Below are 19,184 nucleotides of genomic sequence, written 5' to 3' on the forward strand. Positions count from 1 at the left end.
GCACCAGTTTGGCCTTAGATCCTCTTATATGGTAGGTGAATCATTTATTCAGTGGAAACATTAAATTCTGCTTATTTTTACCGATAACCGTTCTTATGATCACGGCCATGTTAAAAACAACATCGCGACAACGGTTTTTAGAGATTTTGAAAATGGAATAATAATTATTTTTATACTCGGGTACTAGTCGACGCCCGCAACTCCGTTACGCCAAAACTCGTTTATTGCACGGGTACCATACAATTTTCCAGGGTAAAAAATATCCTATGTCCTTTATCAGGACTCAAAGTACCTCCATAACAAATTTCAGCAAAATCAATTCAGCGGTTTGAACGCGAAGAGGTAACGGACAGACAGACAGACATACAGACATTAGCATTTATAATATTAGTATAGATTTATTCACAAATAACGGTTAGAGTGTTATTTATTAGTCTAATTAAATCCTTTTAAATATTCTAAATATTAGAACACGTAAAAACAACTGTATTGCCCCGAGCATCATAGAACCTAATTATAGTGAGTTATATTATATACTTACTTATTTTGAGTACCGGGAAACAACATAGGATACTTTTTGTCCCGGAAAAATTTAAGGTCATCTATGATGGTGTTATAATTAAGAAGATACACCAGGGGCTTGAGAAATGAAAAAAAGTACGTGTAATATCTATAGCTCTCCCTTACCTCAAGCCTATACCGCAGAACGGGATAGAGACAACTGTAGAAAATCAACGATTCGTTGTCCCCTGATTCCTTCTCCAAAACTTAACCGATTTAAGTACTTTTTTCATTAAAGATTAAAGAAAGGCTTCAGCTGTCTGTGTTTTGTTTTTTTTTGTATAATCTAGCCAAATCTGTTTTATGGGTGTTTGAACACAGCGGAAAATCTGGCCTTTTTTTTTTGGGTTTTTAAACGTTCATATCTTATTAAATAATTAAATTATGAAAAAAAAGAAAACATAGGGACATTGTATTAGTGGCCGTAGATATTTAGGAAAAAAATTATAACTCTACTAGTATTATCCAGGGAGGAAACGTTTGTATGGAAAAAAGGGCGGTGTGGACTCTTCTTCACTTAAGACATGACTTAAGACACGTAGCATATTATCATCATAATAATATCAAGTAGTCTGAAAACAATACAGCAATAACAATATTACCTATCAATAATTTTAAACTATTGCCCGACTATAAGCTCATTATTCACGAAGTCAGTAAAAGCCGCTTAGTTGGAACCATAAAGGTAATATACCTAGCGGAATAGAGCAACAATCTCGATCTGTCAAACGTAACCAAAATTGGTTTCATCTGTGTGTAAAAATATGTGTACGTATACACTTACACAAGCATGATCTAACATGATTTCTATGAAATTAAATTGTCAACGTGCGGCACGTGCCGACTGGACGTCAAAAAAGAGTGCTGCTGTCCTGCATCACACGTCTCTTTTTACCACGCAGTGTTACTGATAGTGACATCTCTCTTGCTCAGGCCTTTGTTTCTCTATTCCGCTAGGTTAATTTACCTATATTAACCTATATTAACTTTATGGTTGGAACTTCGTAGAGTTCGTACAGTCCTATATCACAATAGACATAACTACATATAATATAACTCGCAGAAATTACTTGGCACAGGCTGCTTTCATAGAATTTCCTAAGAACGAGGCATCTCGTTAACTTCTGCGTGTATCTAACAAGCATATATACTGGCAAAACTTTGCCGGGTACAAACAGGCAAATAACCTTAGGTTAGCCCCGGTTTGTCTTACATGATTCACTTGTTTCGAAATTCAAAATGGTCCCGTGAAATTGACCTCAGAAGTCCGACGTTGTCGCTTGACCTTTGTGGTCCATTTTTGGATGACACCCAGCAAGGTAAGGATGCACTTGACAATAATGATTGATAGCTTTTGCAGCGGGTATAGGTACTTATTATAAGGTACCTACTCGTCCTCTTATTTGGGCAACGATGGATTGCGAATCTGTCAGCATGTATACTTAATTATTATTGTTATCAATTATAGGAAAACATGGAATAGTAACTAGATGACGAAAATTATTTTATCTTGCGGGAACCGTACATTTTTCCGAGATAAAAAGTATCCTATGTTCTTTCCTGGGACTCAAAGTGTCTCCATACCAAACAGCAAAATCGGTCCAGCGTTTTGGGCGAGAAGTCCGTCTGTCCATCTGTCTGTCTGTCTGTCTCCAGGCTGTAACTCAAGAACGGTAATAGCTAGAGAGTTGACATTTTTACAGATTGTGTATATTTATTATGTTGCCGCTATAACAACAAATACTAAAAAAAAATAAAACTAATATTTAAGGGGGGGGGGGGGCTCCCATACAACAAACGTGATTTTTTTTACCTTTTTTGCTCGTAATTAATAATGGCAACAGGTGGTGAAATTTTCACAAAGCCCGTAGTTATATTATGTGTACTTTAATAACTAATAATAATATTAAAATAAAATGAAGATTTAAGGGGGACTTCCATACAAAAACACAATTTTTGGCCTATTTTTGCTCTATAACGGAATCCTTCGTGCGCGAGTACGACTCGCACTTGGCCGATTTTTTATATTCAACGATTACTCCGCCGCGCCGTTTGTATACCGATTTTCAAATTTTTTCTTTTGGTGTACAGGTTATCATCTCAATTTCGTACGATATTCACAAAAGTGGTGACCTGATGAAGGGATCCATAAGTAATCGAGGGAACTCCTCAAAATTGTTATGGAAACATGTGGTGACTTCGGTTTGGTGAGCACTATTCTAGGCATATGCTAACTATAGATAGGACTCGGGCAACGGCTTGGGGAACCCGTTACCTATTGCACGAGTCCTTCCGGACGTAGAGCGCCCGGTGCCTTGGGCAGCTCTCCCGGAGTAGGCGACAGCAGACTGCCTGGAGTATCTGCGCTGAAAGCAGACGCTACTAACTGGGCCGCTGCAGTTTTCGCCTCAGGCGGGTCCAGCGGCTCAGCGCCAAGCGGAGGAGGCACGGACGGGTTTTAGTGGGTAGCGCTGCGGTCAATTTACCACCTTACCGACCGCAGTAAGCCCCACATATCCGCGGCTGGAATCCCTTGTCCAATGCGGAATGCGTAGGAGCATCTCCCGTCCCAAAAGAAGGCAGAATATGGCGGACTTAAGACGTAGGTTACAATATCAGTTTTTCATCAATCTGATCCAACAATCTGGTAAAGATTGACGAGAACTGATCGTCTACGTCTGAACGGATTGAACATGACGAACAAAATATTTCCTCGATGGTACTTAGTTAAAAACCTCGGTGCACTTGCTCTTGTAAAACCGATACTTAAGATATCTGATATAATACTATATGTGTATTCATACTTATTACCTACCTACTTACTTATTTGTTATTTGATTTTTTATTATTTTTTTATGAAATAAGGGGGCAAACGAGCAAACGGGTCACCTGATGGAAAGTAACTTCCATCGCCCATGGACACTCGCAGCATCAGAAGAGCTGCAAGTGCGTTGCCGACCTTTTAAGAGGGAATAGGGTAATAGGGGAGGGTAGGGAAGGGAAGGAAAGGGAATAGTTGAGGGTAGGGAAGAGAATAGGGTAGGGGTTAGGGGATTGGGCCTCCGGTAAAGTCACTCACTCGGCGAAACACAGCGCAAGCGCTGTTTCACGCTGATTTTCTGTGAGAACGTGGTATTTATCCGGTCGTACGTATAAAACACGAATTTGAAACTAAATATTTTTGGCAGTCGACAGTATAAGTAATTAATTTATTTTAAGTAAGTAATAATATTATATCCAGCCTGCCTAGCATACGCCAACGAGATATCTCACTTTACATGTTTTCTCGATGTTTGATGGTTTGTCTCTTCATCTCTATTGACCGTAGCATGACAAACATTTTTTCTCGCGTAGATCTATCATCGAAATAACACATTTTTATAGAGTTTTGTCGAGATAATGTCGAGATTTTGACATAATGTGACGAGTAGTTTTTAATTATCTCGAGAGTGAGATATCTCGTTGGCGTATGCTAGGTAGGCAGGGCCTGGGGCTTTCCCAGCTTAATTGGTCAGGTAATAAATAACATATTTTTAATTAATTAATCTTATTAATAAGTGAAATAACACGGATACAATACAGCCAGGATAATATTATTCCTTACAATAATTCTAGATCGTTTTGGAAATGTCACCTGCATAGTGCATGTTTATAAAATATTGAGATTATAATCGATCGAATTTGATAATAATATATATTTTTATATTGTTTTGGTTTATCTACAAAACATCAAGTAAGTAACAACCTGATGCCAACCAAAATACCAACTACCTGCACTGGTTCTTGGCCTGAATAAAACATGGTACAAACAAACAAAGGTATTTTATCAGATTTATATAGATACTTACTAATAAATTTATGTAAGTACTTAAAACATAATATCTAAGCTTATTTTGTTTTTGTTATGTAAGTGAATACTGAATATCACGGCTAGTGTTATGCATGCAACAAAAGGTTATCGCTATCATATTCGATCATGCAAGTGGGCAACAGGGAAGGGTTTTTAAGTAACAAATGAAGTACTAATAATATTATTATGGGCACTAGCCACTGGGATCACTAGTCCGGACTGCTGACCGGACTTGTTGGGTTTTATTTGTGTGTGTTTGGCCCTTGAATCCTGATTTCAGATTTCTCTAAACTACACACACCTGCAGGCCTAGCATGGTCATGCATGAGTCATGACCATGCTAGGCCTGCAGGTGTGTGCTGCTGTGTGATCATATGGTCAGTGGTCACCATAGAAGCAGTTTCTTTCTACGGAAGAATAGACAAAGGAAATTCGTCACTTTATCACTAGAATCTGTCAGTATGTCGATTTTTTTCATAAAGTTAATATACCTAGCAGAATAGAGAAACGTAGACCTGCCGAACAAGCGAGATGTCACTATCAGTAACACTGCGTGGTAAAAAGAGACGTGTGATAGGTACATGATAGCAGCACCCTTTTTTGACGTCCAGTCGGCACTTATCAGCACGTTGAAAATTTAATCTCATAGAATTCATGTTCAATCATGCTTGTGTATACGTAATACGTATGTCATATTTTTAACCCCCGACAAAAAAGAGGGGTGTTAGTGGTGTTATAAGTTTGACGTGTGTGTTTGTCTGTCTGTGTGTGTATCTGTCCGTTGCATCGTAGCATCCAAACGGATGGACCGATTTTGATCTACTTTTTTTTTTGTTTGAAAGCTGACATGATCGAGAGTGTTCTTAGCTATAATTCATCATCATCAGCCTGCTCAGTACTGGACAATCAGGGTTTATCTCGTTCATGAAAGGCCGTTAGCAACTTGTAGTCGTTTGATGGGTTTTATATTTCATTCTAGTTCGTGACATATTTTGTGAATCTACAATATACATATACACATATTAATGGTAAGTTGACCTTGTGCTGCAGCATCACCTGGTAATCAATAGGATATCCAGCTCCTCGCCAACATAGAGCAGAGGTTTCGTGTTTGGGCTCATTTTAATTGCGATAACCAGTGAGAAGTAGATAGACAGTAAATATTTACATGCTGCTGCTACAGCATCACCTGGATTCTATAGGAACCGACCTTCGTATGAACCCAAAGTGGAGGTTTCATGTTTGGTCTCATTTTAACGGCCTCATCGTAAAGGACATTGATAGATGGATGGATTGAGATGGTAATCATTAGAATATGATTATGTTGATAGGAATTATTTTGCACTATAACCAACACAAGTTTAAAAAGTATGAAATAAAATTAAATTAAGAAATTTAAAAAAACCCCGCCAAACAACTTTAAAAAGTAATGAAATAATATTTACTGCCTATAAGTTCAAATAATTCCTAACTTGTGTAAAGTAATAGGCTACTTGACCTATATTCAATTTCATTGAACAAATGCATATTTCTAGTAGAACTTGGCCTAGGGAACCGTATTTCACCCTTATCATCAAATAAAAGCTTATGATTGATAAATAAAGTCGATTTGAAAATATGATTTTATGAAAATAGGATTTGTACTGACGAAAACGCTTTTGCGGTACTTCCGATTTGGATGTGACGTCATCAGACTCGTAATTTAATATATTTTATTCATCGTGCTCGTTATAAGTATGTAAGTTTAAAATTAATAAATAATAAGAATAAGCCTAGCCTAGCCTAGCGACTTGGTGGTTGTAGGTTGTAGTTTACTTGGCGGTCCCCCGACAAACCGTGACAACAATTATGGAATAAATATTACTTTACACAAGTTAGGAATTATTTGAACTTAAAGGCAGTAAATATTATTTCATTACTTTTTAAAGTTGTTTGGCGGGGTTTTTTTTAACTTTATGATTTTTTCCTGTTTTTAATGTTGTTAAGTACTTGAACTATGCAATGGCCGACAAAATTGAAAATTGCAAAAAAACAAGCATGGTTGTACGGTGTTATATGGTGTTAAAATAAAAATTTCATAGTATTATGTCCTACGGCATTTTGCTGTGGGACAATGCTGCAGATATAAATACAATTTTTGTGCTGCAGAAGCGAGCTGTGCGGGCATCTACAAGTTGGCCCGTAATACTTCACTTAGAGAAAAATTTAAGGAAACTGGAATCTTAACTGTCTTAGCTTCTCAATTATATGTCCTATCAATTTTTTTTTTTTATGAAATAAGGGGGCAAAGGAGCAAACGGGTCACCTGATGGAAAGCAACTTCCGTCGCCCATGGACACTCGCAGCATCAGAAGAGCTGCAAGTGCGTTGCCGGCCTTTTAAGAGGGAATAGGTTAATATAGTAAGGAAGGGAAGGGAATAGGGGAGGGAAGAGAGGGGAATAGGGTAGGGGATTGGGCCTCCGGTAAACTCACTCACTCGACGAAACACAGCGCAAGTGCTGTTTCACGCCGGTTTTCTGTGAGAACGTTGTATTTCTCCGGTCGAGCCGGCCCATTCGTGCCGAAGCATGGCTCTCCCACGTATATAAAATGTATTATATGTATTATATGTTAAAAAGAATATATATCAATTCACGAAAAAATGTGATACCCATGGGAGAAATACTCGTAATAAACATAAGCTTCAAATTCCGGTGACTAGACTTACTAAAGTCAAAAATTCTTTTAAAGGTCAATGTATACGCCTTTATAATAAGATCCCAGAAATCGTTCAAAATCTCTCAATTAATAGATTTAAAAAAGTTGTTAAAGAACGTTTGTGTACCAAAGCGTACTATAAAGTTAAATAATTATACACTTTCCTTGCACTTATTCCACTTTATTTTAATATATTTATTACAAAATTGTTAAATACACGACCGGTTTCGAAAAAATCATCATCAGGTTAATTTTAAATTTTTAAAAAATTTGTAAACAAAAAATGGGTTGTCAGCATCACAAATTTTTTCTACCATTCAGTAAAATTTTTATACCATAAACAATATTTTCTACCAAAAATCACAAATTAAATTTTAAATGTATACCTATAACATTGATAAACTAAAAACAATAATGACATTAAAAATATCAGCAAATCAATTAAAGGTCATATAACCATAATTAATAATACAATAATAATAACAATTCAAAAAATACGTCAATCTTTAAATAAGTCAATAATGTCACAAAATAATAAATTGATAAAAAAACATGTCAAAGTAATGCCAATGTCAGTTTATAAAATCTCTAATAACTAAATTAAATGTAAAATAATGTCCTAAAATAAATTTTAAATGTCCTGTAATAGTACCGAATTTGAGAGGCATGTCTGATCATTTAAAAGGTTCCCATATTTCTTGTGTTTGTTTATTTGCATATTGATCAGACATGCCTCTTGGCTACGGAACCCTAAAAAGGGATGACACTACGATGTTGCCACTCTTGAATTTCTTCATTTTTTGACAGACTTTTATATTTCAATCATTGACTTTTTCCTTACCTATTCATTGATTCTGTGGGATATGCGTGGAGGCCAAAGGAAGATCTTCCGACCGAGCGAGGTGGTATGCTCGGTCAGGCTGAAGCCCACGTGATACATCTCAGCTGTCATATATAACCTGACGCGCTCAGAAAACTTCGATAGCGCGATGCAGGAATGTTAGGCGAATTGTGGGTACCGCCACATCACTCCCCCCCGAAGACCGGAGGTCGAATCTTGAAGTCTTGTCGCTTGAGTCGCCAGTGCCAGTGAGTTCCAGTGAGTCGGAACTGTTGCAGTGAGTCCCAGTGAGTCGCAACTGTAAGCTGCTGCGCGGGATCCAGTGAGTCGGATAAGCTGCTGCACGGGATCCAGTGAGTCGGATAGCTGCCGTGCGGGGCCGATGCTACGTGCTGATCAGGAGAGATGTGCTCTGCTTGCTGACCGGTCGGTGTAGTGAGAAAGCCCGATGATGCCGATGCGGAGTCGCCCAGGCCGCGGTACATTGCGGCTAGTGGACGAGGTACCCGATGAGGCGATGCTGGCTGGCGCGGTGCGGAGGGGCGGGGAGTGATAATGATGAAGGAGGCGTGTTCTGTCGAGGGTCACCAATGTGGGAATGCATGGTGGTCACAAAGGAAGATCTTCCGACCGAGCGAGGTGTTGTGCTCGGTCAGGCCGAAGCCCGGGTGATACATCTCAGCTGTCATATATAACCTGACGCGCTCAGAAAACTTCGATAGCGCGATGCAGGAATGTTAGGCGAATTGTGGGTACCGCCACAATTCCAATAAAAAAAAAAGAGATGTCATTTAATTGTCATGTGACGATGAAGGTTAACGTCAACGTCACTTTTGATAACGAAATTTAGGCTATCTTGAGATTTTAGAATTTGGCATGAATTTGGCTTCTATTTGCTTGTTAAAATTACAAGCAATTGTGATTGGTTCATTCGGTATGAGTATTTGGAACATTATCTAATTTGACCAATCACGGTACGAGGTTATAAGTGCCATTTTCTCAAAGCTCACAAAAAAGATAAAAGATTCTAATGAGTTTTTATGTGTAATTTATCACTCGAATATTTTCGGTGATATTGTAAAAATATTTTAGACAAATTAATTAAGTATTAGAGTGCATGGAAATTTACAGGTGGGTAATATTTCAGCATTTTGTTATTTTACAATTTTATCCTTGATAGGTCTACGCACTGCGTCAAACTATATTTATTTCGTGAAATTATCCTCAATTTTGAGACGAACATACATTTCCTACATCATATTACTGATTTAAAGCCATTACTGCGCTAAAATCATGTATCTTTTAGGAAAAACTTTGATAGATATTTTTGCTGTGTAACGATTTTACATTTGGGTCATTTTGTTAGGTTAAAAACGAGCTTAGAAACCTTACAACTGTGATTAATTCAAGGCGGTAAACAATTTTACATGGGCAAACCTTGTTTTGCTTCATTCTGTAAAATCTAGTGCTAATAGTGGGTATGATAACATTGTTTTAACTCTTATCAAGGTTAACATGTAATTTGAATTATATAAAAAAATATCTAAATAGACAATAGTCTTTACTACCATACCTATTTATTTACGTCTTACACTACATACAGTTGTAATGATGCTAAAACTGCAGAAATATTAGAAAAACAAACAAAATGTGATAGTTACAAGCTTACTCCAATGGGTTCCATATCCATTTTCCTCTTTCATAGATTAAATTAGGAACTTTAAATACTTTACATGAACCATGTTTTAAACTACTGTATTATTTTCTGTTCCAGAAAAAATGAGGGTACTATTCTTCTCACTGGCGCTGCTGCTGTGCAGTGCCTACGTGTGTAGAGCGTATGAAGATGGGAATCTAGAGGATGATGATTTTGCCGAGTTTGAACAGTTTGAAGCTGACGATAATGATAATGCAGGTAATTTTTTTTGTGATCTTTATTAAAGTATATACTATTATAAGTATTGAATCTTTTTAGAAAAATTTTGATATAATCTTTGAGGACTCTTTAAGTTTTATAATTTTTTATTTAAAATTTACATTTATCCCTCGATCGTGGATTCATGGAAACCTATTGTTATTGTGGTCGAATGTGAGTTGTAAGTGATGTATCATATAACACCTCCATCATGGGTATCACTGACACAATAGATCTTCATTTGTTATGCAGCAGCTGGCTGCCGCTTGAGAATTGATGGGTTAAGGGTGTTCGCTGCGTTGAGCGTGTGCCCGTCGCGCCGTGCGCTCGCCATAGTAATTGTGCTACGGCTGACTATATGAGCAACACAGTGCTGCTCTATGGGATGACATGAAACAAGGCGATTACGTTACGGTTCCGCTTAGTGGGCGTTGCAGTAGGGAGTTTCATACAAACAATATTGAACGGCTCGAGGCGATACAATGCCAATCTCTTTACGAGTTGATAAATGATATGTGTGAGTGTGTGTTGAGTTGACTACTACAAAGCAATAATATCTTCATTTTAATTTTGTTACTTAAAATAAATGTATAAATAGTAATTATACGTATTTAAAAAATAATTATTCAGAATATTATGTATTTGAGTACAAGTAAACAATTTTTATTTTTATTTTATTTTTATTTTATTTTATTCAGAAAACTTACAGCTTTTCAAAAATTTCACTATGAGTACAATTATTATAGAAACATAAAGCCATTTATAAAGTTTTCACATATAAGTAACAAAAAAAAAGAAAAAATAAGCATTAATATTATGTAACATGCAACAGTTGTAACTCGAAAATGAGAATAAGCAAAATAAGCAACAACACTCAATAGTCATTAACAACAAATAACATAGCTAAATTTACATACAAAGATCACTCACAAAACGCACTAATTACTCATTGTAAGATCACTCACTAAACGCACTAATTACTCATTGACAATGAAATATTAATTTTCAGATTTCTCAGAAGAAAGAGAAATACCTAAGAAAGTGGAACCGAAGAAGGAGCAGCCAGAGGCCAATGTTGAAATTGAAGATGAAATATTGATTGAGGTATTTTTCGTTACTATGAAAAATAATGGTAATGAAAATCTTTATAATTTGATTGAGCTTTTACAGGTCACTGTTATGTATAATGTATTTGCATACAACTTGCTTAACAAACTTAAGTTTCATACAAGATCTAGTCCAGCCTTTCCCAAAGTGGGCAATAACGCTGGGTGGGCGCTGAAGGTCTGAAGGGGGGTGGTGTGGGATCCAGAAAAAAAGGGGGCTTGGGGAGTGATTTATTTCATCTGGATGCATTTTAAATTGAAACCATGGGGGGCACTAAAACATAATTTGTTCTCAAAGTAGGCGGTAGACAAAATAAGTTTGGGAACCCCTGTTCTAGTCTAAAATAATCATTACATAATCTGTTTCAGGATGAGGACAGTGAGTTTGAACACTTCCAAGATCCGGAAGAGTTTGAGGGATTTCAAGACAATGTGCCTCGCAACACTGAACAACCAAAAATTACAATTTCTAAAGTAAGTTATTTATTATGTAAAAGGCTGGCACCTGCACCTCTTCTAATGAGTGTCCATGCTTTTCATCAGGTGACCCGGGTGCTCGTTTGTCTCTTTATTTTGTAAAAAGAAGAAGGTATTCTTAGAAATCCTAAAGTTTATTTCTAATCTTTGTAACATTGAGTTCAATGTTTGGTTAGGACAATGCGGGCTGATCACCTGATTCTCTGACAAGTAAGATGATCCATGTGTTGGATGGGCATGTAAAAAGTCGGTCCTGCGCTTGATCTCTCGCCAATTGTGTCGTTCTTCCGTCACACTGGGTTATGGGAGTAAAGCAATAGAGAGTGCTCTTGTGTACTGCGCACACACTTGGGCACTATAAAATAACTTCTGCGTACCTAGCCAGGAGCCGTACCACGAAACTGTTTTGAAACTCAAACAATCGTACGAGAATGCCGCGTTCTGCTCTAACGAACGAGAAATTACGTTGTTAGAGCAGGACGCGACATTCTCAGCCAATTGTTTGAGTCTCAAAACGGTTTCGTAGTAGGCCTACTGGTTTCAACGAAACCGGCCACCGTCACCGAAACTGGTGTGGGCAGTGGGGGGTATTATTGTTATTATGTAAATTGTAATGTAATCTGGTTTCTTTAAAAGCTCTATAGTATGTTATATTTCTGACTTCAATACAAAATCATATATATTATTATTAGTGACAGTTTATGTCTATTATGAAAGTTTATTTATTCGAGTTTGTTTTTAACAATTTCAGGTTCCTATTAACATAAATCGGAGATGGGAGGCGTACTGGTTAGAAGCTATACTGTGCTGCTTGCTCATGTCTTACGCTATTGCTTTTGCACTGGGCCGGGCGAAGAACACCTCGATAGCTACTAACTTCTTGAAGCTCCATAAACCACTGTTGGATGAGAATTTCACTCTAGTCGGTAAGTTTAATTAGAAAATTATAATTTGATCTTTATAAAAAGATAATAGAGATGTAGCCGAAAAATATTACTTTGTTTTTGTTTCGCACGTACCACATACCTACAGTACATTTTTCCTGGTAATAATTAATTAAATTTTTTGTTATTTTCCGAGATTTAAGCGTGAAGAGGTAATATACAGACAAACTTACAATATTTCTTTTATTAGGGAAGAATCAAGAATGTGCATGTGTAGTTATTATTCAAATAAATATGTTTAGTGTTTTGATGATGAATATTATGTTGATAAGATGTTGTAATATTGAGACATAAATACACTTTATTGTTAATGACCTCTGTTAAAATTTTTTATAATCTGTAACAGCATATAATTAATTTGACACTGGCTGGATATTAAAAAAAATATTTTTTTTTTATTTCAGGCGAGACGGGCACTGACATAGTAGGCGAGGAGCGCGGGTGGCGGCGCGAGGCGGAGCACTGCTTCACCATGTGGTGCAGCGGACGGACATGCTGCGAGGGCATGCTACTCACACTCAAGCTGATTAAAGTAAGTGTTTAACTAATAATATAAATTATTTTTGTATAATAATTGTAATTTATTGTGTAATGGGTTATGACTTATGGGGCCTCTGCCCTGTTTAGCTTCGTTACGAAATTTCTTGATTCAGTATATTAATAATAATAGCTTCGCGCCTTCGTGGTTCAATGGTTAAGAGCTTGGCTCTTGACTCGGAGGTTGTAGGTTCGATTCCCGCGTTAAGACATGTTATTTTCAAGTTTGATTAGGACAATGCAGGCTTATCACCTTATGATTGTCTGACAAGTAAGATGATTCATGTGTCGGATGGGCATGTAAAAAGTCGGTCCTGCGCCTGATCTCATGCCAGTCGTGTCGGTCTTCCGTCCCACTGGGTTATGAGAGTGAAGGAATAGAGAGTGCTCTTGTGTACTGCTCACACACTTGGACACTATACAATTACTCCTGCGTAGCTGGCCTGGTTTCAATGAAACCGGCCACCGTCACCGAAACCAGTGTGGGGGGTATTATTATAATAATAGCTTAAAAATAAAGAACTATCTGTTTTCAGCGCCAAGATCTAGTCCACGTGCTGTTAGGTACGGTGCGACCTAGTCCAGACACGTTGCTAATACGCGTGGAACTCGGCAAAGACGACTGCGACCCCTTCGTGTTTTGTGTGGCCCAGAAGAAGATCGCCACGCGCCTGTCCAAGGAGATGCAGGATTTGGTGAGTTGGGGAATATATTTTGAGCACTCGAAAGAATTCGAGTCCCGCCGACGGAATTTTGAAGGTTAATTTTGACCAAATAATCCTTGCTTGGTGTTTGGATGAAACAGTCGTAAAAGTCGCATCGCCGATGGACATTCTCAACGTCAGAAGAATTGCTGTGTGTTGCCTTTAAGAGCTAATACGTTCCGTATTAGATAAATGAGGTGTTGCTCGAGGCATCTTAATTGTTTGCTGGTTATTTGTAAACTATGATTTTACTTAAAAATGGACGCCCTCTAGGGGCCATAGAGTAGAAGTAAAACGAATCTTGACGGTGTCGTGGCTTGGACCATTTTCAATATATAAATCATGTTCTGTGTCTTTTAGAGCATCTTCTGCGGCGAGAAGCGCGGCGGCGAGAAGCACGGGCTGCCGGCGTCTCTAGCGGTGCTGTCGGAGTGCGCGGAGGCGGCGGGCGGCGTGCTGGACGCGCGCGCCACCGCCGCGCTCGCCCGCTACCACGCCCACATCCAGTACATACACATCTCCGACCGCTACTGCGGCCCCCGCCAGCCCGAGTGAGTACACGACATACTGCCGTCTCGCTCGGCGTGCTGTCGGAGTGCGCGGAGGCGGCGGGCGGTGTGCTGGACGCGCGCTAAGGGCGAAGTGACACAACCCTCAGTCAATCACTTATCTTATATCTATAACTATAACCTAACCTAATTCATCCAGGGAGGTGAACGTCAACCCAGCCATATCTATAACCTAACCTAATTCATCCAGGGAGGTGAACGTCACGAAGCCCCCGGAGACGGAGCGGCTGATGCTGGTGAGCCTCGCGCTCGGCCCCGACGGCGGCGGCGACGAGGTCCGCCCGCTGCTGCAGCTCGTCTTCTACCTGCTCGACAGGATAAAGAGGTTCCGGTTGAGCAAGGAGGTGAGGGTTCATATGTGATTTTATTTTTTATTTTATTTTATTTTTAAAGGAAAACTTACAGCTAGTACAAAGGTAGAATTCAAATGTAACAATACAAATGCCAATTAAAAGTTTTCGCGACTAGGTATTTCTGATCTGTTATAATATCGTTGAATAGTATCAGAGATGTTGATTCATAAGCGAATTGTAGTTCCGCGTTATTTGTTACATCAAGCCAATAATAGTCGTGAGCAATACAAAGTGATATACAAGGGACATACACACCCTAAACTCTTAAGTATTATCACTTTTCAATGCTACATCCTGTGATGGCGTACATATAATGTTGTTATTTAAATTACGCCAAGGTTAGACTAACCTTGACGTAGTTCAAATAACAACTGTGCTCGTTACCTAACTTGACCCTTGTGAGGTCCGCTTTCTGGTTTTGAATCAATTTCTCTAGTCCAACTTCGCTGACGTCACAGACGAAATTGGCTAGGACACTATTTCCTTGCTAATTATGTCCTCTTCAAGATATATCGTGGATAATAATTATATTTTTGTTCAGGCGCTGGCCAAGTGCGAGAAGCGTCGTCAGAAGGCGGCGGAGGCGTGGCTGCGGGGCGCGCACGCCGCGCGGCAGGAGCAGGCCGCGCAGCGCCGCGAGGAGCGCCGCAAGGCCGAGAAGGAGCGCATCCTGGCCGTAAGTACACCTAACTAAGTGTGTGTGTGTGTAATCCGAGTGAAAAAATCCATCTAGCATTAATCATCATGGATGCTGGAATATAAACTATAGCAAAACGTCAAATGCCTTATGCCCAATTTAACATTAACGATAACCGACCAAAACTGAGCGGTTATGGTTTTCGTTAAATATGGCGTCATTTTAACCGTTGTAAAAATTTGATTTGATATTTTGTTATAGTTAAAGTAAGTTGGTGCAACCCACTCTTAGTGACTTAAGGCGAGACCGTACTAAACGACACTACGCGGCATCGGAGCAAAGCCTCACTATCCACTGACGATTATATAAAGGCGAAACGAGAGCGTAGCGATGCGACACGTCACGGCCAAATATTTATTGTATGAAATCATGTGAAGGCCGCACTTAATGCGGTCTCATCTGAAACGTAAAGGCTTAAAGCTTTTATATCAAAGCTGGAAAAAAAAACATTTTATTTGCAAAATATTTAAGGCCATTCCTTTTTTGCCCCTGGGCACTACACTACAAAACAAGTTAAGATGTGTACAATCCGATGCTTTCTATAAAATAAAATAAAAAACATTTTTCCATATGAAATACCCAATTTCCATTTTTGTTCACAGGAGGATGATCCGGAGAAGCAACGTCGCTGGGAGCTAAAGGAGCAGAAGCGTCAACAGAAGCGCAAGGCTCCCAAGATGAAACAGCTCAAAGTGAAGGCGCTGTAAACCAAGCAATAATTTATTATTTACACACTTTTTTGTTGGTATATATAAGTGTTACAGTATTGAACCTGTCATAAATAAATGATTTTGATATATGAAAAATGCTCTTCTTTTATTTGAAATGTAAATGTTGTAAAGAAATGTTTTCTTTCTCTGGAATGGCACTGGAAACTTAAGTTTTTCAAGTCAAACAGCTAGTTTGGATTAAGTATCAAAAATTAGCATGTATATTTGCAAAGAATTCTTAAATAGAAGTCTTTGGTACATTGTAACTGTTAATCTTATATTGATGATCACGCATGACTTATTTTCCTTGGAAGGCAATGAAGCATACAATGCCATTCCAATAGACCTTGTATTGTTATTTGTTGGCAGAATGTTGGATTTTGTAGTTTTATGAGTGTAGGCCACTTTATTTCCGTTGCCCCATGTACGAAACCTGCGGCTCCCCTAGGCCGCGGCCTATACGGCCTATTTATAAACCCAGGGTTGAGGCAGAACCAAATTATTATTTCCAAATTGATAAGAATCTAAAACTTTCGAAATTGTCCTTCATTGTCATTTGTCACATCCAGTTTGGGCTTCAGGAAATATTATATTGAAAAGGTTACAATATTTTCTTTCTCATCAATTTATAGTCTCATAAACTGTTCAAAATTATACGAACATGAGTTTGTGGATAAATTTATTTTTAAAATTTGTTCCTTAAAATAATAAAATTAACAAGATGCTAACAAACAATGAATAGATAAAAAGCATGTGATGTTTTGATCATATTCAATACCTAATGGTGAGATCTTCAAACATTTACAGATAATCAAGTTTTTCCATGGTATGTTAAATAATATGTATTATATTATATTCAAAATATGTAAATAGTTTTCAAGAACCAAAGAATTATTGGCTGGCTAAAATATAATTTTTTATCTGTAGATCTATTCACTGTAACCTTCATTGTAAAGCCACCTGTACACAATAATTTGATAGCGACATACTCTACATGTTGGACCAATGTCTGACTCATTGTCTTGGTCCAATGTGTACAGCAAGCTCACAAAATACTGCATGTGAAATTATACATGGAAAAACTACAACTACCTACCCACATTTTTAATCTTACAATAACATACAAATTCATGCTTAAAGTGATTACAATTGTACATTTTTATGCTTTTTTTTTTATAAAGATTAACTTATAATACTGTTAAATTACTTCCTATTTGTTTTTGAAATCTTATTTTTTATGTGTATTTTAATTATTATACTAGCTAAAAGCCGAGCTTTGTGAGGGCTCGCATCATCACACCTTGACTGACTTATGATGACACATCTACATAAAAAAAAGTAAAAACCTCAACTGACTGATGATAACACATCTATCTACATATAAATAAAAATTACTATGTTAAAGCACAAATCAATAGGTGTGATAGTTTTTCAATAAAATGTACCACAAAATGCACAGGTTGTGGGATATAATACTAGGGCTCGCTTTGCTTGCCCTGATTATACTGTTTATGACATTATTTTTGTCACATTGAGTTATTTTAGATAACATACCCAAATTCATGTTTAGGTGTAAAATTTATCAATCATAACATTATAATCAATTCATTGACTTGCTTAAACCTCAAGACATTTTTAATATTGTTTTAAATACATTTATTGTTAAGCTTAAAATGTTTGTTCCATCCTATGCTATAAAAATATACAATTGCTAGTGTAATATATTATAAAAAAAAACAATAAAATATTATGCTTTTGCAACACAAAACAACCCTTCCTAATAATTATTAATAAATAATTTAATAGGTAACTGTTAATCATTGATCGCAATTCGATCACTAACAATAATACATCTAGGTATTCATGTAATTGACAATTACACAAACTAAATTAAAGAATTTGAGCAATAAATAATTTACATTCACATGGGACCCGAAGCATGCAAAACGAAGTGACCTAGGAACATCAATGGATTCTCTAGTCCCCTAACACATACAAATACACTGAAAAACAATATGGTCCGTTAATTATCTAGTTTTCACTCTAATCAGTCACAAATATCTATACACTGATGTATTTCGGTTTTGTTGTCATTCCTGGACCTGCAGCTTTTGGATCCTGGTGGACATGCACTCCATGTCGGGCGAGAACTCCGGCCCCCGCTGCGGCTCGGCCGATAAGTTCAGGTTTTCCAACGACTGACATCGCTTCGCGGTGCTCTTAGTTTCGACGTTTTCCCGAGTACTGCTGCTCGTAGTCGGCTCCATTAGGTTGTATTTCAGTTCGCATCCGCTATCGTTCAAATCGCAGCTGATGGCCTCGGAGTTTTCACTTTTAGTTCTGTGTCGCACCGGCAAAACATACGGGCACAATCTGTTTTTTGCGGTACTCCTTTTCATACAATAGCCGACCGTGACGTTGGAAACGTACCGTGTATTTAGTCTCATAACGTTAATATTGCTCTTCGACTCCCTTAAATAGTCCCTGCGCGCCTCCGTTATTGCACTCAACATGCCTAAATCGTGCAAGGCTATATCCAAATTATCCAGATTCATGTGTCGCGACTCGCTATGGCTTTTTGAATAATTTATCCCTAAAGTTATAAATGCGACTGTGCTTATAGCGATATGAAAAGTTTAATTCTTGAATTTTTCAATCCACATAAATTGAATGCGATGGCCTATTTCAATTGATATTTTTGAGAAATATGGAAAACAGATCAAAAATAAACATTACAAAAAGTCATAATAATAGATGACGTTTGTAATAAAGGATGCGTTCCTAAATTAAATAATATAACTCGTCAGTGCAATTTGACGAGATTCGATTGGCTACCGAGACGTCAAATCTTACAGCTGAGTATACTGAGATTAGTAGGGGAAACACCCCAAAATATTCACTTCACAGAATACTAAGACTCTATATTGTCAGATTAATAAATCATATTTTAATTTTTACCTCATAATATAATAAAATTTTTCGTTGTAAAGTCTGTGAATAGATAAACTTGTATTAAAAACCTTAAGCCGGCGCCAGAAATGGGCTTCAAAGTTTGAGCAAACTTTGTACAAATAGGAAAATTCCAGCAATAACTTTGCACAAATAGGCAAATGTCAGTGCCACACTTGGCGAATTTGCGTATTTGATCACATGTCCGGTGCCCGCATAAGTACGGGCTATACCTAATACCATCCTAATACCATCAATACAAAAAATATAAT

The 19,184-nt window shown here is 37.7% G+C and overlaps 2 protein-coding genes and 1 long non-coding RNA gene across 3 annotated transcripts; 1 reads left to right on the plus strand and 2 right to left on the minus strand.

Moving 5' to 3' along the window:
• The first annotated feature begins 8,830 nt into the window (after nt 1-8,830).
• Nucleotides 8,831-16,059, plus strand: LOC121735475 (PAT complex subunit CCDC47). Its single transcript, XM_042126307.1, has 11 exons — nt 8,831-9,082; nt 9,726-9,866; nt 10,876-10,970; nt 11,342-11,446; nt 12,201-12,375; nt 12,798-12,925; nt 13,467-13,625; nt 13,995-14,185; nt 14,394-14,547; nt 15,098-15,232; nt 15,856-16,059. Exons 2-11 carry the CDS (start codon nt 9,731-9,733, stop codon nt 15,958-15,960), a joined length of 1,383 nt encoding a protein of 460 aa, XP_041982241.1. The 5' UTR covers nt 8,831-9,082; nt 9,726-9,730; the 3' UTR covers nt 15,961-16,059.
• A 575-nt stretch (nt 16,060-16,634) lies between these two features.
• Nucleotides 16,635-17,229, minus strand: LOC121735429. The gene is made up of 2 exons (XR_006036849.1): nt 16,958-17,229; nt 16,635-16,923 (listed from the first exon to the last, which is right to left on the minus strand). It is a non-coding gene; the product is annotated as an uncharacterized LOC121735429 (long non-coding RNA).
• A 482-nt stretch (nt 17,230-17,711) lies between these two features.
• On the minus strand, nt 17,712-18,688 carry LOC121735473. The gene has a single exon (XM_042126305.1). The coding sequence runs from the start codon at nt 18,516-18,518 to the stop codon at nt 18,054-18,056; it is 465 nt and encodes a 154-aa protein (XP_041982239.1). The 5' UTR covers nt 18,519-18,688; the 3' UTR covers nt 17,712-18,053.
• Nucleotides 18,689-19,184: the final 496 nt, after the last annotated feature.

This window comes from Aricia agestis, chromosome 17, assembly GCF_905147365.1.
Source record: "Aricia agestis chromosome 17, ilAriAges1.1, whole genome shotgun sequence".
Lineage (NCBI taxonomy): Eukaryota > Metazoa > Arthropoda > Insecta > Lepidoptera > Lycaenidae > Aricia > Aricia agestis.